The sequence below is a fragment of the Chiloscyllium punctatum genome, chromosome 25, assembly GCF_047496795.1.
Source record: "Chiloscyllium punctatum isolate Juve2018m chromosome 25, sChiPun1.3, whole genome shotgun sequence".
In the NCBI taxonomy this organism is placed as follows: domain Eukaryota; kingdom Metazoa; phylum Chordata; class Chondrichthyes; order Orectolobiformes; family Hemiscylliidae; genus Chiloscyllium; species Chiloscyllium punctatum.
The window spans coordinates 67,604,320-67,628,891 of record NC_092763.1 but is presented as its reverse complement, the minus strand read 5'-3'; the positions used below and the strand labels follow the sequence as shown (position 1 = coordinate 67,628,891).

The window sequence follows — 24,572 nt, the reverse complement described above, 5'->3', positions numbered from 1 at the left end:
TACCTCTACTGGCAGCAAGGTAACTCTGAGAAGTAGTTAATTGATAAATTATTAGGGATTTATCTGGGAACTGAACCCATGCTTAATGAAAACTTTCTTGCATTCACGATGACTTCTTGTGAAGTATGCAGCCACTGTGTAGAATATTAGGCAGACTCAATAGCCCAACAATATAGTTGATACAATTCAAAAACTGTAGCAGACTTGTGTGCCCATCCGACATCAACTCAGTGAAGAGGCTGTGTTCTACAGAGCCAGGAAAACAAAAATGGCACACTTGGATCCAAATTCAGACCTTCAGTACAAACATTTCAGATTTTTATAGATCACTTTTATAAATAATGTAGTATTATTACTTACACAAAGGTAAAGTTCAGTCAACAACTGCAAAGAAGAAAAGTCATCAATATGCTGACTTGGGTATTCCCACGATCCCCTTTGAAGGCTTTTTGCGACTCTTAGACTCTGATTTGAAAATCTAAATCTGAGCAACTGAGGAAAAGGATGACATTCAGCCTTTGAATTTGTACATGTCTCAATTAGATCAGAACTCTTTCATGTATTAACTTCATGTAGAAACAGAAACACAAAAACCAGGAGCAGAAGTAGCTTTTTGAGCCTGCTCCACTATTCAATGTGATCATGGCTAATCATCCAACTGTTCCCAATTTCTCCCCATAACCTTTGATTCCAATGCCCCAAAAACTACATCTAACTGCATCTTGAAAACATCCAATGTTTGGCCTTGATTGCTTTCTGTAGCAGAGAATTTGATAAGCTCACTGGTCTCTGGGTGAAATAAAACTTCTCCTTACCTCAGTCCTAAATGGCCTACCCCACATCCTTAAACTATGACCCTTGGATCTGGCCTCACTGATCGTCAGGAACATCCTTCTTACATTTACCCGATCTGGCCCTATAGAATTTTATAGGTTTCTATGAGATAACCCCTCATTCTTCTGAATTCCAGTGAATATAGTCCTAACGAATCCAGTCTATCATTGTGTGTCAGTCCTGTCATCCCAGGCACCAGTTTGGTATACCTTCATTGTACTCCGTCCAAAACCAGACCATCCTTCCTCAGATTAGGCGACCAAAACTGCGCACAATCTCAACAAGGCCCTGGATAGTTGCAGCATAGCATCCTTGCTCCTGTACTTAAATCCTCCCACCATAAAGGCCAAAATACCATTTGCCTTTTTCATTGCCTCTTGCACCTGTATGCTTACTTTCAGAGACTGGTATACAAGGACATCTGGGCATGTTGTACCTCCCCTTTTTTTAGATTAGATTAGATTCCCTACAGTGTGGAAACAGGCCCTTCAGCCCAACCAGTCCATGCTGACCCTCTGAAGAGTAACCCACCCAGACCCATTTCCCTCTGACTAATGCACCTAACACAATGGGCAATTTAGCACGGCCAATTCACCTAACCTGCACATCTTTGGACTGTGGGAGGAAACCAGAGGACCCGGAGGAAACCCATGCAGACACGGGGAGAATGTGCAAACTCCACACAGACAGTCTCCCGAGGCTGGAATCAAACCTGGGACCCTGGTGCTGTGAGGCAGTAGTGCTAACCGCTGAGCCACTTCTTTTCCTAATCAATTACCATTTATATAATCATCTGATTTCATATCTTTGTTACCAAAGTGGCAACGCTTATCTATATTATATATCAACTGCCATGCATTTGTCCACGAACTCAACTAATCCAAATCACACTGAAGCTTCTTCATTCACCTCACAGTTCACCCTTCCTTTCAGCATTGTGTAGTCTGCAAACTCAGAGACATTACATTTAGCTCCCTCATTTAAATCATTAATACATATCATGAACAAGCTGTGGTCTAGGCACTGATCCCTGTGGTACCCCACTGGTCACTGCCAACTACATGGAAAAAGATGTGATTCTAACGAGGTCAGTCAGCTGGACCTCACAGAATATGAGTTCCATGATTGGGGCTGTCAATCTGGTCCAATATGGGAGCCCTGGCTGACATGTAAAAACAGGAGTGTCAGACATCCTTTTCAATCTGAGAGCTAGCTCTTAGGGAACTGGACTAGTGTTAAAGACTCTCCACATTTAAATAAAGGATGCCTTAGTAATGGGATACTGGTCTCTGTGGAGCCATGCATACTTGCAATTGTCTTTAAAGGAAGATTCCCAGAAGTATGCTGTAATTAATACCCATAAGGGTTTGTACCAATATAAAAGGTTTGCCTGAGAAGTTTTCAGTGAATGATGGAGAACATTTTGCAAAGTCTACCCCAGGTCACTGCTTATCTAGATGACATGGTAATAAAAGGGAAGACCATTAAAGAGCACTTCGAGAATTTGGACGTAGTCCTTCGATAGCTCTCCCAGATGGTTATATGCCAAAGGGAAAAATGTGTGTTTTAGGCACCCCTAGTACCCTAATTGGACTACAGAGTCGACAGGATAAAGGGTAGGTGATCAAAGGTGCCCCGGTTCCCATGTCTGTACCAGAGCTTGGGCCTTTCCTTGGGCTGGTGAATTATTACCGAAAATGTTTACTTAACCTGACCTCCATCCAGCCACTTTTGCATCAGTTCCTGAAAAAGAAAGAGTCAGCCTTGGAAATGGTCACGTAGCCAAGCCATAACTTTCAGATTAGTGAAGAAAAAACTATCACCCTCTGAGGTGCTGGTACTCTATGACCCCGAGCAAGATTTGGTATTGACATGCGATGCCTCCCCATAGAGCATTGCTGTAGAATTAGCTCATAGGTGGCCCAATGGAGAGGAACACCCAATGTGTATGCATCCAGGATGTTAGCTAATGTAGAGTGAAAATACTGATAGAGAAGGAAGGTTTGGCGGTCATATTTGGAGTCAGGAAGTTCCATGATGTCACCTTCCCTTAAAAGGCATTCTAAGGTAAACAAACTTACAGATGGACCATAAAATAATAGCTAGTGTTAATCTGCATGAATCAGCATTGCCTAATTTCTCTGGTTGATAGAAACTGCTTTAGAAAAACACACCTTAAAACCTACATGTTTGATCAAGCGGTTGATCTCTTGTCCTAAAATCTGAATATGTGGCTTTGTGTTTCAAATATGCTTCTTTACAGAACCACAAGCCCAATTTTACTTTGCTAATAGTACTACGTACAACCATTAAACCATTACATTTAATTCCCTATAAACATAAAAGTATTAGTAATTCACTTGCTGAAAATGCTTTTCTCATTTCCCTGTTTAAACAGCTTACGTGATGTTGACATGTGCATTCCGATATGGACGGGAAGATTTGGATGTCATGGGCCTTAGTTTCCGAAAAGATATTTACTGTGAGACAATCCAGGTCTATCCACCAGTTTCAGACAACAAAAAGCCACTGACTCCCCTGCAGGAGCAGCTGGCTAACAAGCTGAAAGAAAACTGCTATCCTTTCCTCTTCCAGGTATGACTGTAATGTTACCAGATGGCCTTTGTTGTTATCAAAACCGTCAGTTCTGATAGCTAACCCAGAATTATGGATTTCCTGGGCTCCCTGCTAAAATTAACCACAGGATTTTATTTCCAATATTTCCTAAAAGTTATGACCTCTCAGTTCTGGTATCATTTGAATAAATCTTTTTTGCACCTTCTCCAATACTTCTTTTCTCATAATGGAGAGATCAAAATGATGATCTAATCTTGCTGTGGCCAAGTTCTGAACAAGTATGATGGCTGTATCACCCAGGGAGATGAGTTGCTATGCCAACGTGCATTTTTACAGGCATTTTGACATCTGGAATTATGGATTGTAATGGGAGAGGCTCCAACTCTCGTTCCACCAGATCAGTGACCAGTAATCTCTCTCACTCATACCACTTGGCACTGGCAACTGTTGGAAAGATTTAGTGGTTGATCCTTTACCTGTTGGACCACACAATGGACGCACGTTCTTTGGATGTTAGACCCTGATGTAGGACTTGAAGCCACAGCCTCTGGCTCAGGGGAAGGGACATGACCCACTGCTAATGGGAGGTGGGAAGACCCATAGAAGAGGTTTACTGAATATCCTGCAGAGTTTCCTGGTGAGACTGCTTTTGAGTGGGATTCCCAATGATAGGCAACTAGATTGTCAGGAGTAGAAGGTCTGAAAGTGCAGATTCTGGACAGTTTTGGTGGTGGGGTGGTGAATGAGTCATGGCAATTTTTCATTCTGGGACCTAGATTGTGTGGGTTGTGCATAAAATGCAAAAATATGAAGAATATTAAAATGAAGCCATGCAGCCTCATTGTAATGTTGACATGACCAACACTCACGTGACTGAATTTTCCATCTGCCTTAGTCAAACCTGCAATTGCGATGACTTTATTTCCATTCAGTGTTTTTTTGTATTTACCCTCAGATCTAACTCTAATGCTACCTGCTTCTGGGACTTCAAACACATTCCCCTTATTTTTTGATAAATCTATAGAATCATAGAACATTTGTAGGATTGGAGACTGTTGCAGCTCATCCTGACCTCCCTATTTTTCTTACCAAAATGTACCAACTGATAATTATCTATTCAGAAATGCATTTGCCAATCACAAGGCTAGTTTCCAAATTTACAATGCCTTCCTGTATTTCATCATAGTCCTCATGAACATTAGCCACAAACTGGCTAACACCTCACTTAACTAGCTGCTGCTGCTTATAGCTACTTCTGCCAGGAGGTCTACTCCTCTAACTTGCAGCATCTTTCCACATCGACCATTGTTTGTTCGCAGCCATTCTGTCATCCAGCTACACCTTGGTTGACCCCTCATTTTGCTGAACTCCACTTTGCAGCTCTTGAGCTTTGATAATTGAAAAGGTCACTTTTAAAAGATTAAAATACCTCAGCTTTCTACATCTGCTCAGGTTTATGTGAACACTGATCCCTTATGATCTTACTTAAGGTCTGTTAATAATCTAAGCGTAATGAACTACTTCGAACCCTTGCAGTGTGGAAACAGGCCCTTCAGCCCAGCAAGTCCACATCGACCCTCCAAAAAGTAACCCACCCAGACCCATTCCCTTATTTCTCTACATTTCCCCTGACTAATGCACCTAACACTACAGGCAATTTAGCATGGCCAATCTACTTCTTTGGATTGTGGGAGGAAACTGGAGCACCCAGAGGAAACCCACACAGACATGGGGAGAATGTACAAACTCCACACAAACTGAAGCTGGAATCGAACCCCACTGAGCCACCATGCCTTTAGTATGCATGTCTTGCAGAATTGTATTACTTTTTTTAAGGAAGGCAAATTTAACTCAGTAATTCTCGATTTTTAGTGGCTCATATGAGTTTGTTTGTAAAAATAGCATTTGTGTCTCAAGGACAATAATTTGAAGGTCATTTTGAAATGTATTTTGCTTTGAAATTATTTAAATCTTTCCAGATCCCTCCAAATCTGCCATGTTCAATCACCCTGCAGCCAGGACCAGAAGATCACGGGAAGGTAAATATAAATTCTGTGAAATACCTCCTGGCTAGATAAGCACTTCCTAATTGAAAATGAAGAAACATGGATTGGGGATGAAGAATGATCTTCAAACTCCACCTGTACTAGGCAGGATGCTGACAAAGTGACTACACCTCCTCCTCAAAGTCAATGCTCCCGCTACATCCCAACCTTAATAATGTTGCACCTACTTTGACTGCATACTCCAGATGGGGCTTTGCCATAGTTCAAGGCAGCAATGACCAGATGCTTTACTGAGCTGGCTGGCAGGTCAGGTCCTGGTAGATGGCTGGAGTGGGTAGGAGAGAAGTGGATGTGGAAGATAATGATTGTCTGCAAAGGTTATTTCTAAGTTCAAAGCTTTTTGAGGCATTCTGAGGGGCATCCCTTTTAGGACCATCAATTAAGATTCACTAATTGTATAAACCATGTGTAGCACTCTGAGCGTCACTTTGCCCCTGAATATTAACCCTTCAAAGTTTGGTAGAAGATTTGTAGCTCGGGTGCTCGTTGTTGTGGTTCTGTTCGCCGAGCTGGGAATTTGTCTTGCAAACGTTTCGTCCCCTGTCTAGGTGACATCCTCAGTGCTTGGGAGCCTCCTGTGAAGCGCTTCTGTGCTGTTTTCTCCAGTATTTATAGTGGCCTGTCTCTGCCGCTTCCGGTTGTCAGTTCGAGCTGTCCGCTGTAGTGGCCGGTATATTGGGTCCAGGTCGATGTGTTTGTTGATAGAGTCTGTGGATGAGTGCCATATAAATACCAGAGAAAACAGCACAGAAGCGCTTCACAGGAGGCTCCCAAGCACTGAGGATGTCACCTAGACAGGGGACGAAACGTTTGCAAGACAAATTCCCAGCTCGACGAACAGAACCACAACAATATTAACCCTTTATTTGCATAATTTCACTGTCACCTGTTTCTGTTGCTCACTCAGTTTCAGCTCTGTGGGGAAATACCATTTGATAAATATTGTCATCCAACAGAATGGTTAAGATGCAGCAATACCCCATCCCACTTGATACTGAGCTGTTGAACACATGCCTTCCCACGTTCTAGGCGATCAACAGCTGAAAGTTGCCTCAGCATGCCTATAAACCAGCCACAATTAGAAAAGTGCAAATAGAACAAACAGATTTAAAACAGCTTAGCTTCACCAACAGAGAACATGAGTTTATATTCCCAACAGCATCTGTCCTGGAATCAAGAGCAGATCATTCCAATTGTTACCAAAATCCTCTGTCGTACAACTGAGGGAATGTTGGCTGTATGCCTGTACCTAAAGTTATATGCCAGTGATCCAGAATGTTTTCAGCCAAGCCACATATTCTGGACTGCATTTGAACCATCATTATTTTTTGTAGGGGCTGTTATAGACGTGTAATGTTTTTGATTAGTTTCTGCTAGATTTGGAGTACAGCAAAGTTGGGTCGGAACATTCTCAAGACCACTATACAGCATCAACAGGCAAGGCAGTTGACTCAATTGTCTCCCATAGCGTAACAACAGGCAGAGACAAATGTTTTTTATCCTCTCCCTTTTGCCAATTTTACTTTGCCCTGATGATGCTGGGTTTCAGTTCAAAGAGTATTGATCAATCATCAACAACCTAATCCTGGTCATCGAAGACTCCTGACAATGAGGATAAGACAGACCAGCCTGTTCCTACTCAGGCAAAAACAATGAAAGGAGCCCGCTGCTACATCAATGCCCCTACCCACCTCTTCCTACAACCACCCTCTGCCCCAAATGTAACAGAGCTTATAGTAGCTGCATCAGTCTGTACTGCCAACTACGGACTCATCCTGACAATGGAAGAGAGTCAGCATTGTCTGTGAAGGACCAATAATGAATGAGCCACTTTCCATTGGCCTTGCAACCAATAAGCCCAGATGCACACGAGAATGCGGAGTCATAGAATGGTTACAGCACAGCAAGATGACACTTTTTCTTTATTCTTTAATGCAATGTGGGCATTGCCAATGGCACAATACCCGCTCCTAAATGACCTTGAACTGAGAGACTTACTAGGTCGGGGCAGTTAAGTACTGGTTTATAGATCCACTGAAGGCAACTTTCAGCTGGAGTTAAATGTAGACCGAACTGGGTAATAATGGCATATTTCCTTCCCTGAAGGGCATTTGTGAATCATATGGTTCTAACAACCATCAATAGTTTCATGCTCACCATGCTGGAGACAAGTTTCTAATTCCAGAATAATTAATAAAGTGAATTTAAATTCCACCACCTGTCATCATGGGATTTGACGCCATGCCTTCAGAAATTAGCCTGGATCTTTCAAGATCACTGCACCACTACACCAATCGCATCCATTGAGGTTAAACCAGCCCACTTCAGGAGCAACTCAGTTAGTCCCATTCCCACAATCTTTCCCAGTAACTTGATTTTTTTTAAAAAAATCTCTTCAGCTTCTTAACTAATCTTCTTGGGAAAACTCAGGAGTGAATGGATCTCAGTCTCATACTCAGGCAGTGTAGACCAGGTTGTAAATTTGTGGTATAAGACATTTTTTTTCACGTCTGCATTGCTTCTTATGCCAATCGCCTGAAACCAGTGCCCTCTCAAGCTTGAACCTTTCATCACAAAGGATCCATGGGGGAAATGTAACACACACAATAATGAGGGAGAAATGGAGGGATCTTCCACAGAAGTGTAATCCTTTGATGTGAACAGCTGAGCAGTAATTCACAAGAAGCAACAGCACCATCTGCTGATTGGCAAATAAGGCAGCAAATATTTAATCTTTTACAAGGTTTTCTTTGCCTGGAGGAAAGCTTTTCTTTCGGTTGAGGTGACAAAATGATAGCAGCATTGAAACCTTGTAGCCTTTACTGTTTGATAACATTCACTGATGGATAGCATTGAAAAGAAAGTTGTATTATACGTTTTTACCCACCAGGATGTTCTTGCTGTTAAAATTGCATCAGTGAACTTTACAAAGTGTGCCACACAATCGAGGAGGTAGGCACGGACTATATTCGTACCACATACTGGAGACATTAAAGATTTCTGACACAAACATGGGACCTGTGGGTGACATGTACCTATATCAGCTTGAAAGCAATTGTTTTTAGCTTTTGAAGAAATAGGTTTATGTCGTGGGACACATTCCCAAAACTTAGCTGGAAAGCTGGCTTGCACTGCAGAGTGATGCCAACATGGCGGGTTCAATTTCTGCACTGGCTGAGGCCACTATGAAAGATTCCCCTTCTCAACCTCTCTTCTTGCCTGAAGCATGGTGACCCTCAGGTTAAATCACAACCAATCATCTCTCTCAAATGAGAGAGCTGCTCTCTGATATGGTAAGACTATGGTGATTTTACTCCCAAAGACATTGCTAAAATTCTGCCAAGTGCAAAAACACTCTAAAGTTATTTTAAATGTGTTTCCCATTATTTTTGGTAAGCAGTCCAGTGCAGAATAAACTAAACTCCAGGTCGAGAGCTCAACAAACGTTGCAAGTCGCAGCACACTATCTCAAAAATAAACCTCAGTCACATGTTGCCCTATATATAGGTATCTGTAAACCAGAGCAAAGGAGCTTAAGGCTTCAGTGTCACAGAAATCTGAAAAATCTGGTTTTAAACTAAAAACACATTGACTATTTTTGCACTAAGAACAATCCAGGTTGAAACAGGGGAGAGGAAGCAATGAAAATTGGAATAGTTTTTGACTTTGTGAGTTGCTAGAGCAGTTTGCACCTCTTCTCCTGAATTTCTTTTAACATTTTTGGGGAAATAACGGATAGGGAAAGATGTAGGACAAGCTTCTGACTCTCTGTCACTGTTTCACACTGTCACACAAAATGAAGCTCGACACCAAAACCTCTTTAAATGCTGTCCCTTCTCAGAAATTGACCTGTTTCTGTCAATTTCTTACACTCTCTGGGGTTGGGGGCTGCAGTAAACATAATCCAAAAGTGCAGTCAATATCCATCCTAGGGACAAGGAAAGGCCAATGGAACCTCACATCAAATAGTATATTGACATACTTAATGTTATCATGACAGCCTGCCATTGATTGGTAACTTGTGTAGATTATAAACAAATGCAGAAGTTACTGGAAAAGCTCAGCGGGTCTGGCAACATCTGTGAAGAGAAATCAACGTTAACGTTTCAGGTCTGGTGATCCTTCCTCAGAACTGATGGGAGCTAGGAAAATGTTAGTTTATACGCAGAAGATAGGGTGGGAAAGGGGGTAAAGAGTAAACATGTAGGTAAGGATAGAGCCCAAAGAGAGAGGAGCACAACTGGAAAGACACAGGAATGGCTGGGAGGGTGAATAGCTGTTAATGGAGACTGTTAGTGGTGAACAATAGGTGTAATGGCAGGCTATGTGATAACAAGGCCTGGTGTGTGGGGTTGCAGACTAGGACATGAGAGAATACAGGCCCTAAAGTTATTGAACTCAATATTGAGTTCAGAGGGCTGCAGGGACCCCAAGTGGAAAACGAGGTGCTGTTCTTCCAGCTTGCACTGAGCTTAGCTGGAACACTGCAGCAAACTTGAGACAGAGATGTTCTCCAGGGAACAGGGTGGTGTATAGTTTACTGTTTGATTAACAGTGTTTGCTTAAAAGCTTAATAATTAAGGAAGGACAATGACTTTGTTAAAATTAGAAATTTAGTTTTAGTGACGTCTTTATCCCAGTGAGCTTAAACTAAAATGCATTTTACTTTTTCTCAGGCCTGTGGTGTGGACTTTGAGGTGAAAGGATTCTGCGCAGATAATCTGGAGGAAAAGATTCATAAAAGGTACAGCTACATTCCTAATTGCTAACGTGGCAAAAACAGGCGATTGTCTTTCCACAGTGATGGTGAAAACTGGAGGGAAAGAAACCTGCAAATTGGAATGTATCTTTAAAACATCTCACAAAGTTTAACTTAAGCATATATGAAACCTTCAAATGACCCATTGTATATTTTTACTTGTCCTTCCTTTTCCTCATTGCCACTTAGATTTTATTCAGTATGCTGACCAGTTGCTTCTGATTTTTATGATGTCTTAAATTCTCTGTATCAGTGGGCCCACCTACCTACACCAAAGAGGTAAAAACAACGACTGCAGATGCTGGAAACCAGACCTGGATTAGAGTGTTGCTGGAAAAGCACAGCAGTTCAGGCAGCATCCAAGGAGTAGGAAAATCGACGTTTTGGGCAAAAGCCCCTCATCAGGAATATCTTTCGGGCAAAAGCCCTTCATCAGGTATTCCTGATGAAGGGTTTTTGTCTGAAACGTCGATTTTCCTGCTCCTCGGTTGCTGCCTGAACTGCTGTGCTTTTCCAGCACCACACTAATCCCAACCTACACCAAAGGATACTTCAGCGGTGAGTGAGTGCAGCTCCAACAACACTCAAGATGCTTGAAACCATTCAGGATAAAGCAGCCCATTTAATTGAGACCATATCCACAAACATTCACTCCCTCCACCACCAACACTCAGATATACCTCAGAAATTCACCAAGGCCCCTTAGGTAGCACCTTCAAAACCCATGACCTCTACCTTCTAAAAAGACAAGGGCAGTGCATATCATTACCACTTGCAAGCTTCTCCTCCAAGCCATTCACTGTCCTGACTTAGATACATATTGCCATTCTTACACTGTCGCTAGGGTAAATCCTGGAACTCTTTTTGTAATGGTACTGTGTGTATACCTTCAGCATGTCCATAAGGACTCTCACCAATTTTTATTGATGCACCATAGAAAATATTTTATCTGGATACATCAGGGCTTGGTATGGCAACTGCTCTGCCCAGGACGGTAAGAAACTACAGAGTTGAGAACACAGCCCAGTCCATCAAGCAAGCCAACCTTCCTTCCATTGACTCCATCTACCCTTCTCGCTGCCTCAGAAAGGCAGCCAACATCATCAAAGACCCTTCCTATCCTGGTTATAATCCCTTCCATCAGACAGGAGATACAAAAACCTAAGCACACCATATACCAACAGCTTCCCCACTGTTATTAGACTTCTGAATGGACCTCTTCTTTGCAGCTATAATTTTACACTCCTCACTCTGTTTTATCACCCTATTATCTTTGTTCTGCAGGCAAAACAAAACTTTTCACTGTACCTTGGTGAATGTGACAATAATAAATCAAATCAAAATGATCTGCATTGGTTTAAGAAACAGGCCACCACCACATTCTCAAACTCATCTAGGGATGAGCAATTAATGCTGGCCCAATCAGTGATGGCCACATCCCACGAATGAATAAAAAAAGCTGTACACCCAGAGTTCCTTTCGGAAGAGAGCTCCAGGACTTTGACCCAGTGATAATGAAAGGTGACTGATTTAGTCAGAATGGTGTCAACAGCAATGAGTTTGATCCTGAAGCCAGCTGGGGTTACTTTAAGACCTGCCTCCTTGCCATCTCCAACATGGTGTTTGTAGCATTGTGGTTCATAACTACCTTTAGGAAGAAGAATATATGTCAAACGAGCAGTTGTCTGAACACGGTCATTTGTCATCTACAATAGTATACATTCACCTGGCCAGTAATTGTTCACCACAATTACCTGCTTTCAGTTTCTTAACTAAATTTATTTCATATTTCCATTGTCTGTTTAATCCATGGACTTTTAGATGGGGTGTTTATAAATAAAAGTAAATAAATAGCAGATTTACAGTAATAGAGTTGAACCTCCTTCACACTGGGAAGGTGGTGTTATTTATTCTCAGACTTAAATCAGTTCCAATTGTGTTTGCATCACTTAACTGAAAATCAAGCATTAATGTCATTAAAGGATTCAAGCCAAACCTGATTTTTGTAATAATTTGCAAGCCCCGGTGACACCTCAAGAGAGGAAATCAGATATAAAGGGATGGGAACTGTTAAAGGGAAGTGGCGGAAATCAGGACAAATCACTTCAACTCCCTACCAATGGGCTCACAATCTTGAAGGCTGTCCATGTGAACAAAACATGCTCCTGGTGTTTTTGAAAAGGAGCTGAGAAAATTAGAACATGGGAGCAACTTTGAAAACCAAGCACCAATGATCAACGCACAGTTTTCAGTGTTTTATATTTTATTCACCTCAATTGGGGGTGAATCAAGCTTAATTTTCCGTGGCATGGTGACATTAATGTGTCATTTTGTTTCACATGACAGGAATTCAGTGAAGCTGATAATCCGCAAGGTCCAGTACGCCCCAGAGAAAAGCACAGTGCAGCCCAAAGCAGAAATAACTCGGCAATTCCTCATGTCAGACAAGCCATTACAACTGGAGGCCTCGCTTGGCAAAGAGGTCAGTTCAATTATCTCTTAGACAGTGGTGATGCCAACAAACTGGACAGTCACCAAAATCATCTTGATTACAGTTCAGGGTGACTGCCTTAGTGTGACTGCTCAGTTTGTAGCTTATGAGTCAGACGACTGACACTTCAAGCCCTACTTGAGTAAAAAAATCTTGATCAAAGATAATGCTGATGCTTTTGCAGCAATCTTCAGTCAGAAATGCCAAGTGAATAATCCATCTCAGCCGCTTCCAGTGAACCCAGTTGCCAGTCTTAGCCATTTCGATTCACGCCATGTGAAATATTTGGATGCTCTGGATACTGCAAAAGCTTTGGCCCTGACAACATTCCAGTAGTAGTACTTGAAGACTTGTGCTCCTGAACTTACCACTCCCCTAGACAAGCTTTTCCAGTACAATTATAATACTGGCATTTATCCGACAATATGGAGAATTAGGAGAAAGTGAGGACTGCAGATGCTGGAGATCAGAGTCAAGACTGGGGTACTGGAAAAGTACAGCAGGTCAGGCAGCATCCGAGGAGCAGGAGAATTGACGTTTCAGGCATCCTGATGAAGGGCTTCAGCTCGAAACATCAACTCTCCCATTCCTTGGTTGCTGCCTGACCCATTGTGCTTTTCCAGCACCTCACTCTCGAATATGGAAAATTACCCAAGTGTGTCCCATACACAAAAAGCAGGACAATGCAACCCAACCAATTACAAATCAGGCTACTCTTGATTATCATTAAAGTGATGGAAGGTGTCATCTATTGTGCTATCAAGCAGCACCAACTCAGCAATAACCTGCTCAGTGATGCCTAGTTTTGGTACTGGCATGACTCAGCTCCTGATCTCATTACACCCTTGGCCCAAATATGGAGAAAAGAACTGAATTTCAGAGGTGAGGTGAGACTGACAGCCCTTGACATCAAGGCCACCTTTGACTAAGCGTGGCATCAAGAAGCCCCAGCAAAACTAGAATCAATGGAAATCAGGAGACAAAGTGTCTGCTCGTTGGAGTCATACCTGGTACAAAGGAAGGTGGTTGTGGAAGGTCAGTCAGCTCAGCTCTGGGACATCTCTGCAAAAGATCCTCAGGGTAGTATCTTAGGCCCAACTATCTTCAGCTGCTTCACCAATGATCTTCCTTCCATCAAAAGTTCAGAAATGGGAATGTTCACCGATGATTGTGCAATGTTCAGCACCATTCCCGACCTCTCAATCACTGACAAGGCACAAGTTGGAGTGTGATGAAATACTCCCTGTTTGCCTGGATAGGTACAGTCCAGGACATCCATCCTTGAGGTGATTCCACAGCAGTCACCTGGCCTCAAGATCCTTGAAGTGAAGCCAGGTGTGGCCTGGAGTCAAGGCCCAATGCAGACTAGAGTCTAGGTACTGAAATGACCTGGATTGAAAGGATTGTTATTCTGCACTTTTTATTTCTCTATTTTCTAATTTGTTTTTCGCCTAAGAGTTTGTACTTAAGAATCTATACAGAAGTACCTTTGTACCTAAAATAGCGCTGTCAGTGACGACTTGTAGATTTTTCTCTGTACTCATTTAAATACATGTGACAATAAAGCTAATTGTAACTCTAAGTTTCAACATCATCCAAAACGCTTGACACCATCCAAGATAAAGCAGCTCCCTTGACTGACACCATACACGCAGAAATTCACCAAAGATCCTTTGACAGAACCTTCCAAACACACAACCATTTCCATCTAGAAGGTCCATAGCAGCAGTTATATTGGAAAACCATGACCTGCAATTTCCCCTCCAAGCCACTCACTATCCAAAGGGAGAAATATATTGCTGTCCCTTCACTGATGCTGAATCAAAATCCTGGAATTCCCTCTCCAATGGCATTGTGGATCTACCTACAGTATATGGACTGTAGCAGTTCAAGATGGTAGCTCACCACAACTTTCTGAAGGGCAACTGCGGATGTGCAATAAATGCTGGCCCAGCCAGTGACACCTACATCCCATGAATGAATTAAAAAGAACATCTTATTGGAGTGCTATGGAATTGGAGTTGTTTTCCAAATGAGATATTATACCAAGGCATTATTTTTCCAAGTATGTTAAATATTTCAAAGAATATCAAACAATTTTTTTTCTGGTGAGCTGGCCAATTCTTGACCCTCAACAAATCACTAAAAATGATTATTGAGTTACTATTTTGTTCTGGACCCTTGCTATGTACATTTTTCCCACTTTACAACAGTGACTACACTTAAAAGGTGCTGGAAAGCACTTGTTGATGGTGGCACAGTGGTTAGCACTGCTGCCTCACAGCACCAGAGACCTGGGTTCAATTCCCGACTCAGGTGACTGACTGTGTGGAGTTTGCACGTTCTCCCTGTGTCTGCGTGGGTTTCCTCCCACAGTCCAAAGATGTGCAGGTTAGGTGAATTGGTGATGCTAAATTGCCCGTAGTGTTAGGTGAATGGGTGGGTTGCGCTTTGGCGGGTCGGTGTGGACTTGTTGGGCCGAAGGGCCTGTTTCCACACTGTAAGTAATCTAATCTAAAATCAGGAAAGGACAGATATGAATAGGAGCTGTTCTTTTTTTTAGGCCTGGGCTGAAATTGTCAGCCTTGTATTTGTTGCTCCCAAAGGAACAATTTTGACACAAATGTGGAGAATATTAAACAATAGGTTGCTTTAGACAAATCTGGCATGACTCTTCGTTGTAGGTTACATGTCACATACTGGTCCTTTGAGCCAGTGAATAGTCTACGTCAGAATTGGAGGGCAGACACAGCTATTGGTGATATAATTGCTGCAAACTTTTGCCTATCATTAGCTGTATATGACATTCAGAAGGGGGTGTAAGGGTATGGCTGGACAGAGGTAGAGCCAGGACAAGGCTCCATCTAATATTCAAGGGCTTTCTGTATTTGTTCTGCCAATTACCTTAGTCCCGGACATTATTTAACAGGCATATTAATCCAAGTAAGTGCAATTTCCAGTATTTCACATTATCACGCTCAAGAATGCTGCAAATGTACACAAAAACAATAAAGAACTTTCTTTCAATCTATTTTTTTCTGAGAAATGTATTCACATTTTTAAAAAGCAGGAAGCAAAGCATTAAATAATCTCTTTTTAATCTAATTAGTGGATGAAGGGCAGTGTTGGATGATGCTTTGCTAAGTAATAATCTGCAGAAAATCTGCAGATTTTCTGAGTCCTGTACATAATCAATCCAAACCACATGGAATAGCTTTGAAAGTTATATATATCTTCAAGCCCTGATTAAATACTGAAGTAAAACTGTTTGCATAAAATGTGAATATTAGTGCAACTATTGCATTGTTATGACATGTGCTTTTGTTCATTGCATGTCCAGGTTGAACAAAAGACCAGACAATTAGTGGAGGATGTGTTATGACATTGAACCTGGTCTGTGAAAGACAATTAACATGCATGGGGCACCGAAACTGAAAGAAAATTATCTGGAGGTCATAATGAGTTGCATGTTTAGAGAAGAAGAAGGTAGAGAGATGACTTAATTGACACATATAAGATAATCAGAGGGTTAGATAGGGTGGATAGTGAGAGCCTTTCTCCTTGGATGGCAATGGCTAGCGTGAGGGGACATAGCTTTAAATTGAGGGGTGATAGATATCGGACAGGTGTTAGGGACACTCAGAGAGTATTAGGGGTGTGGAATGCATTGCCTGCAACAGTAGTAAACTCGCCAACTTTAAGGGCATTTAAATGGTCATTGATAGGCATATGGATGATGTGGAGGTTAGATAGGCTTTGGATGGGTTTCACAGGTTGGTGCAACACTGAGGGCCGAAGGACCTATACTGCGTTGTAATGGTCTATATTCTATTTTTAAGGATTCAGTGGTCAAACTAATAACAACAGCCTTGCTGTCAATTCATTTCTTTTGGTCTCTAAAAGGTGCTACAATATTTAATAAATAACATCAGCTATTTCACGAAGTAGCATACTTAGTTACTTGGGGGTCATCAAACTACAGTTCATGCTGTAGTTTTGCTGCTGGGCAGGCCTCAAGTCTATGTCAGCTCCAATGGATAGTGGGGATTGAGCTCCAAGCTGTTGACATTCTGAACCACGTGTTAGTCACTATCCACATTAACAAAAACACAAGTAAGATGGTGAAGAAGATTAAGTTGTCTGGTTGGTACAGCTTCCCATTTACACAATTGTATTGTTTTTCCATGATATATGCATGTCTAATCAAAGGGGGAAAGTTTAAAGGAGCTGTTCTTGTTTTAACTCAGAAGGTGGTAAGGTGGCTGGAATGTGCTGCTAGAGGAGAAACAATAGGAGCATTTCAGAGGAACCTTCACAGAGATATAAATTCGCAGAGAATAGAGGGATATGGAACACCTACAGGCAAAGGCTTTTAGTTTAGAAGGGCATCCTGCGTCAGCATAGTCTTGGTGGCAAAAGAACTTGTTCCTGTCTGTATTGTTCTTTGTTCTTTAAATACGATGAGGATTCTATTAACCATCGAATTCCTATTTTCTTATCTTCATGACTCAAGGGAATTCCTCAGCCACCTAAAAAAAATTTGAATTCAAGAGGTGACAGTTAGGCCTGAGGTTTTTATGGGGTGGGGCGCACGGGTGTGAAATTTTCAGAGACAACTTCTTCTGAACAAGAGAATTTAGTTCCTTAATCTCACTATAAGTTAATTGGCATGTTTCAAAGGACCAAACAGTGCTGCATGCGAAATAAAATGCTTTGCAAAAAATCAACAGTATGATATAAACTGAATATGATTCCTTTACAGATGTATTATCATGGTGAACCCATCCAAGTCACTGTCCACATTAACAATAACACAAGTAAGGTGGTGAAGAAGATTAAGTTGTCTGGTAAGTACAACTTCCTATTTACACAATTGTATTGGTTTTCCATGACATGAAAATGCTTCTGTACAAAGCATGACACAATGGCTGCAAATTTAACACACAGCAACTGATGCAATCTGCGAGTCTGGTTAAATTAAAGGTAACGACCCACATGGGGATTGTGTTCCCACTGTGAACTGATGTTAACTTGAATAGACAAGAAGAGCCCCCTTCTTGGGTCGAGTCAAGCTCCAACTTTAAATGTAAAGATAGATTCCTGATATCATGCTCAGAACACTTTCTGCTATAATAGAGGGCGGGAGCTACAGCTTTAGATCAGACCTGCTAGAGGGGAGATCATGGGGCCAGAAGAGGCACAGCTAGATAGCTAATTTAGATTTGATTTTAGCTGTTCATGTGGGTCAGGAAGGGCGGGAGTTCTCCCCAACTTTCACTGAACCTCAGTTATTTACCCCCACCCCAAACATGGCAGACCTAATCATGCTAAGCAGTTAATTGTATTGTAATGAGAACTATCCAGTGAGTAGCTAATGTCTTATGTAGCCCAGATAAGCTTGTATTCACTATCCTGACTATATATATCCATGTACTTGCAAGTGTTATTAATTGCTTCGCCACATTGCCAACACATTGGCTGCGTTAAGTTCCTTGAGTCATCTTGTGAAAATTCCATTCATTTTGCAATAGTGTTAAGCAGTATTTTGTTCCACTAACCCACAACCTTTTATTTGCACTTGTCAGTAAATTACATTGTATGCTCAAAAAGCATTCTCCCAGATAGTTTGAAGAGGTAGAATATTATCAGACACCAAAGTGTGAAAAACCAAGACAGGAAAATGATACAGAGAGTGTCAGCAGCAAAACCTACAGAGGAAACGTGGTTTTCAACATTTGCTTAGCTGTGGGCCTTTACTGGTATCGTGCTATGAGTGTTTTCTGTTAGCAACTGCAAGTTACATTGTCCTCTTGTCTAATCAGTTGATCAGATCACAGATGTAGTCCTCTACCAACTTGACAAATATGCGAAGACGGTATGTTCAGAAGAACCAAAGTAAGTTACAACTATATTGTGAAATTATTCACTTCATTGCTCTGCCACTGTTTTGTGTGTAATTGCATACATGCATACATCTGTACATATGTATGTGCCTTTGCATTTTGTGGTATGTTAGACATTGTCGTGCAATTAGATGCATTTTAGTTGTGGACGTAAAATGCAATTTGGCACAAAACTCATTTCACCACAACGCACTCAGTTTTATCCAAACCTTTCGCAATGCAGTGCTCCCTCAGTAATGTAGCAGAGTGTCACTCTACATTTTAGTACTCAGACCTTTGGGTGGGACGTGAACTCACAACTTGCTACATGTAGGCTAGTCTGGACAACAGATTGTTATTCTTAATGCTAGAATACCAGATGGATTTTTAGAAGAACAATTAATGGTAGTCTAATGGCCACTATTATTCATTTCTTTTAATACAGAATTAAAATCAACAAGCTACTATGGTCCATGAGCCTGTGCCTCTGCATTACTAGTCTGGGTGTGATAGTGCCCTGCCACACATGCCTTCATATTGTTGTATGGGGATAGAACCACATAGTTGGGGCACTAGGGTACTGTATCTTTGCAGACAGAAAAGAAGAAAGAGAAAGAGAATTGTATTCATTAAATGTAAACACCATTTCATGAATGGGGTTTTCATTTGGTTTTACAAATCAGAGCAAGTTATGGTAAAATTAGGGGGAAAACCACCCAGAAATCCCTAGAATTCCTTTGTGTGAGGACAGAGGTTAAAAATTCCCTTCGTTGTTAAGTAATATAGGTGCCCCCAGGGGGCACCTAGTTTTGTCTACTACAAAACTATTCATTCATTATTATGGTAATTTTACCAAAACAATTATCAGCATTCTGTCTCTAAATTTTTTAAAGCCTATTATTTGAAATCAGCATTTTAATTGATTTGATTGTCTGAGTTTGTTTTTCTGAATGACTTTTGAGAGAAGGTCAAAACTCAACGTTTCCAGCTGGCTGGATGCTTCAGATGTGATAGAGAAAGATCGAAAAGGAGTAGGGGAATTGCCTTTCTGACTAAAGGAAATGTCACAGCTGCACTAAGTGAGGACATCTTGGACAGCACATCCAACAAGACAATATGGGTACTACTCAGGAATGAGAAAAATGCTGTCACCATGGTGGGGTTGTATTGTAGGCCTCTCAGTAGCCAGTAGGAGATAGTGGAGCAACATGCAAGCAGATCTTTGGAAGGTGTAAGAATGGCAGGGATATTGTGATGGGTGATTTTAACTTCCCTAATATTGTCTGGGACTCCCTTGGTGCCAGGGGTTTTGATGGGATAGAATTTGTTAGATGCATACAGCAGGGTTTCCTGAAACTATATGTGGGTAGTCCAATTAGGGAAGGTACTGGGGTACATAAGGGTTTAGCTTAATTGTATCTTTGCAGACAGAAAAGAAGAAGGAGAAAGAGAATTGTATTCATTAAATGTAAACACCATTTCATGAATGGGGTTTTCATTTGGTTTTACAAATCAGAGCAAGTTATGGTAAAATTAGGGGAAAAACCACCTTGTATTGAGGAATGAACTCAGCCAGTTGGTTGAAGTTTAATTGGGATTGCGTTTTGGGAGCAGTGATCATAATTCTGTAAGTTTTATGACAATCATGGACAAGGATATGACTGGTCTTCAGGTGAAAGTGCTAAACTGGGGTAAGGCTAATTACAACAGAATTAGGCAGGAACTAGAGATTTGGGGCAGCTGTTTGACGGTAAATCCACATCTGGCATGTGGGAGATTTTGAAAGGCCAGTTGACCATCTTCTAAGGAAGAAAAATGAGGATGGGAAGATTCAGAAACCCTGGATGACAAGAGATTTATAAGTTAATTCAAAAAGGAAAAGCAAACATATGGAAGGTTTAGAAAATTAAAATCAAACCAGGCCCTTGAGGAGTAGAAAAGGAGTAGAAAAGAACGTAAACAAGAAATTGAGAATGTTAGAAGGGGCTATGAAATGTCCTTAGCAAGTGGGATTAAGGAGAATCCAAAATAATTTTCTTCATATATTTGGAGCAAGAAGGAAACTAGAAAAAGGATAGGTCCACTCAAGGACTATGGCAGAAATTTATGCATGGTGTCAGAGGAAGTAGGTGAGGTCCTTCATGAGTACTTTGCATGGTATTCAGCAAGGAGAAGGACATGGATGATGGTAAGGTTAGGGAGAGGTTTGTTGACGTTCTGGGGCATATCAATATTAAAAAGGAGGTGGTGCTGGGTGTCTTAAAAAAAACATTAAGTTAGATAAATCCCCAGAACCTGATGGGATCTATCCCAGGGAACTGAAGGAGGCAGGGGAGAAGATTGCTGTGGACTTGACAAAGATTTCTGTATCTTCTTTAGCCACAAGTGAGATCCAAATGACTAAAGAATAGCTAATGTTGTTCTTTATCCAGGGCATTATGGGCTGCTGAGCCTTACATCAATAGTAGAGAAATTATTGGAGAAGATTGTGAGAGACAGATTATAATTAATAAGAATGGACTTATTAGGGATAGTCAACATGGCTTTATGCAGGGGAAGTTTTGTCTCACAAATATGATTGAGTTTTCTTTGAGGAAATGACAAAGGTGATGGATCAGGGTAGGGTAGTGGATGTTATGCGCATAGACTTCACTAAAGCATTTGACAAGGTCCCTCATTGTAGGCTGATCCAGGAGATTAAGTCGCATGGAGTCCATGTTTAGTTGGTAAGTTAGATACAAAATTGCCAGAGGGTAGTTGCAGACGGGTGTTTGTCTGACTGGATGCTGTGACCAGCGATGCTCTACAAGGTTCAGTACCAGGACATTCTGTTGTTGTAATTTGTATAAGTGATCTAGATGTAAAGGTAGGTGGATCTGATTAGAAAGTTTGCAGACAACATCAAGTTGGTAGCGATGTGGATATTGAGGAAGGTCATCAGAGGATACAGCACGATATAGATCTCCTGGAAAACTGGGTGAAGAAATGGCAGATGGAGTTTAATCTGGACAAGTATGTGGTGATGCATTTTGGAAGACCAAATGCAAGAGGAAGGTATACAGTAAAAATCAGGACCATTCGGAAAGGGATCTTAGGCTGCAAGTCCATGCTCCCTGAAAGTAGCAACACAAGTGGAAAAGATGTTAAAGAATGCAAACATTTTTCATTGGTTGGGACACTGAGTATAAAAGTTGGCAAGTCATGTTGCAGCTGTACAACACTTTAGTCAGGCCTCATTTGGAGTATTGTGTGCAGTTCTGGTTGTTACACAGTAGGAACAATATAGAGGCTTTGGAGGGCATGCCAAAGATGTTCACAGGGACGTTGTTGGATTGGAGAGTTGGAGAGGTTGGACAAACTTGGATTGTTTTTGCTAAAGCATTGGAACCTGATGGGTGACCTGACGTTCATGTACCCAGCCAGATGTATTTTAAATGTTGTAATTGTACCAGCCTCCATCACGTCCTCTGGCATCTTATTCCATACACGCACCACCTTTTGCATGAAAAAGTCACCCCTTAGGTCTCTTTTACATTTTCCCCCTCTCATCCTAAACTTATGCCCTATAGTTCTGGACTTTCCCAACCCAGGGAAAAGACCTTGATTATATACCCTATCCATGCCCCTCATGATTTTATAAAACTCATTAAGGTCATCCCTCAGCCTCCGATGCTCCATGGAAAATAGCCCCAGCTTATTCAGCCCCTCATGATAGCCCAACTCCTCAACTCATCCTTGTAAATCTTTTCTGAACCCTTGCAAGTTTCACAACATCCTTCCTACAGTAGGGAAACCAGAATTGCACACAATATTCCAAAAGTAGCCTAACCAACATCCTGTACAGTCACAGCATGACCACTTAATTCCTATACTCAATTCAGATTGGGTCAGGAGCCAATTGAGTAGTCAGGAGAGTGGTCAGGAGACTGTGTGGTTGGGAGTTAGTCAGGAAGTCAGGTTGGTAGATGTATCAGGTTGGGGGTGGGCGCAGGTGAGTAATTGGGTGATCAGAGAGGCAGCCAGGTGTTTGGGTTTGTAGTCAAACTGGCTTGGGGGATTAGTTGTCTGGCTGAGGTCAGATAGACAGTTGGGTTGGGTTCAGGGTGTCGTTGGGTTGGGTTGAAAGTGAGATTGAGGAGGTCGTCAGGGAATCAGAGGATGGGGGTGGGAATAACTGGGGAACTTTGTGTTGTTGTTACCCAGGCCTTGTCTAACATTTCCTGTTTAAGTATGAACCACAAAAAGTATCTGAAGTCTCTGAGCATGCTTGTATTCAGATTCCTTTTCTTTGCCATTAGTTCGAGTGTCTGTGTCACTTCAGTTCCCTCAACAGTGACTCATGGGTTTCATCCATCTCACTGTGTGAATCCACAAAGAAAATTAAGCACCTCCTTCACAAAGGAAAATGGAGGTGACATTAAGATAACTTTCAGTTTAGTTGTTGGTTCGTAGAGAGAGCTAGCACTTATCTGTAGTCTAGTTGACCCAAGGAGAAGATAATTAATACCTTGTTAAGATAAAAGAGCTGAATATTATGGTACCAGTGAAATACAAATGTTGTGGCCCTAACTCCATGCCTGCCTAACCCATTTTGGAAACGGTTTGTAACAAGGTCTCTTTAACATTAGGGGTATTCATATGGTAAAAATATTTTGATTTTATCATGTAAACCATGTGTGATTTCAGCGACACTGTGGCTCCCAATTCTACCTTCACCAAAGTTTACAGCCTGACCCCTACTTTGGCAAACAACCGACAAAAACGTGGCCTGGCCTTGGATGGCAAACTCAAACATCAGGACACCAACCTGGCCTCGAGCACTGTGTAAGTTATATCAATGAGAGTCTGCTCCTGGTGTATGCACCATAAAACAAACACAGTAACTTACTCAAGAAACTGATACTCAATATAAATTAAGATTTAGAAGTAATTTGATCTTAATTGAATCAAGCTGGTCAATAGCATTCAGATATATTCCAAACAAACAGTTCAGCAATATTGTCATATATCTCTAAAGCAGGTGGGACTTGAATTCACACTTCATGGTTTGAAGGTAGGAACTCTAGCACTGTCCCACAAAATCTATTTGTGTTTTCCTGGATGCTGATAGTTAACAATAGAATAGTAAAGTATTGCTGAATGACATTTTCTTTAAGCTTTCCATCTTGAATTCATCAGGACAGTTCTTGTAAATTATCCCGCAAACAAAACCTTTGACAAAATTTTTCTTGCTTTTCTTTCAGAAATATCTAAGTTTCACCAAATGTCTATTGAAAAAATAGGATTTTTTTTCACAATATCATATGTAAATTTTTGTTTGCGGTGTAACACCTCTACCATAATTCTGTATTGCTATCTCCCATTCTCCTGATTTCACTTTGTATTCTGACCACCGGTTTAACCCTGTACAACTATCATTACCAATTCCCTCCCTCTCAAGCTGGCTCTCTCAGCGTTACTTCAAGTCTGACAGCCACCCTTATCTCAGCCTTACTCGAGATCTCATCCTATTGTAGCCCTGCCTAACCTCTGATCCATCTCAATTCTTTCCAGGCTCACCATGATCTCAATCCAGTAGTATTTTCCTTGAACCTTCAGCATGCCCTGATATACTTGCCTATGTAAACCCTTGTCCTGGGCCTGTCCAATCTGTCCTGTCCTCCAATCAAACACGCCCTAATCCTTTCCTGCCAGTCCATAACGTGGTGGGCTAGGGCCAATGGAATACCATAAAATGTGAAAAGAAATGTAAGAGATAATTTGCAATGTATGTTGAAGGTAGTTGGTGATAATAAGTTAGACCGAGTGAAAGTAAACACCCAAACATTCTGTATACTGCTTCATTGAGGAGAATTTTGGAGACTTGGAAAATGTTCTAGTATCCATATCATTTTTAGTTCCAAACTCATTTGTTCATGTGGTACATTTTTTGGTTCAATTCACACTAAAGCAACCAACTAAAA

General features: G+C 41.4%; 1 protein-coding gene across 2 annotated transcripts in view; it reads left to right on the top strand.

Moving 5' to 3' along the window:
- LOC140496026 (beta-arrestin-1-like) overlaps positions 1-24,572 on the top strand; it is a 76,734-nt gene that overhangs the window by 32,590 nt on the left and 19,572 nt on the right. For both annotated transcript variants that reach the window (XM_072595473.1, XM_072595475.1), the window contains 7 exons: positions 3,233-3,429; positions 5,391-5,450; positions 10,154-10,221; positions 12,583-12,718; positions 17,490-17,574; positions 18,550-18,622; positions 23,296-23,433. In XM_072595473.1, the coding sequence (XP_072451574.1) occupies positions 3,233-3,429; positions 5,391-5,450; positions 10,154-10,221; positions 12,583-12,718; positions 17,490-17,574; positions 18,550-18,622; positions 23,296-23,433 (757 nt within the window). The remainder of the gene's footprint in view (positions 1-3,232; positions 3,430-5,390; positions 5,451-10,153; positions 10,222-12,582; positions 12,719-17,489; positions 17,575-18,549; positions 18,623-23,295; positions 23,434-24,572) is intronic.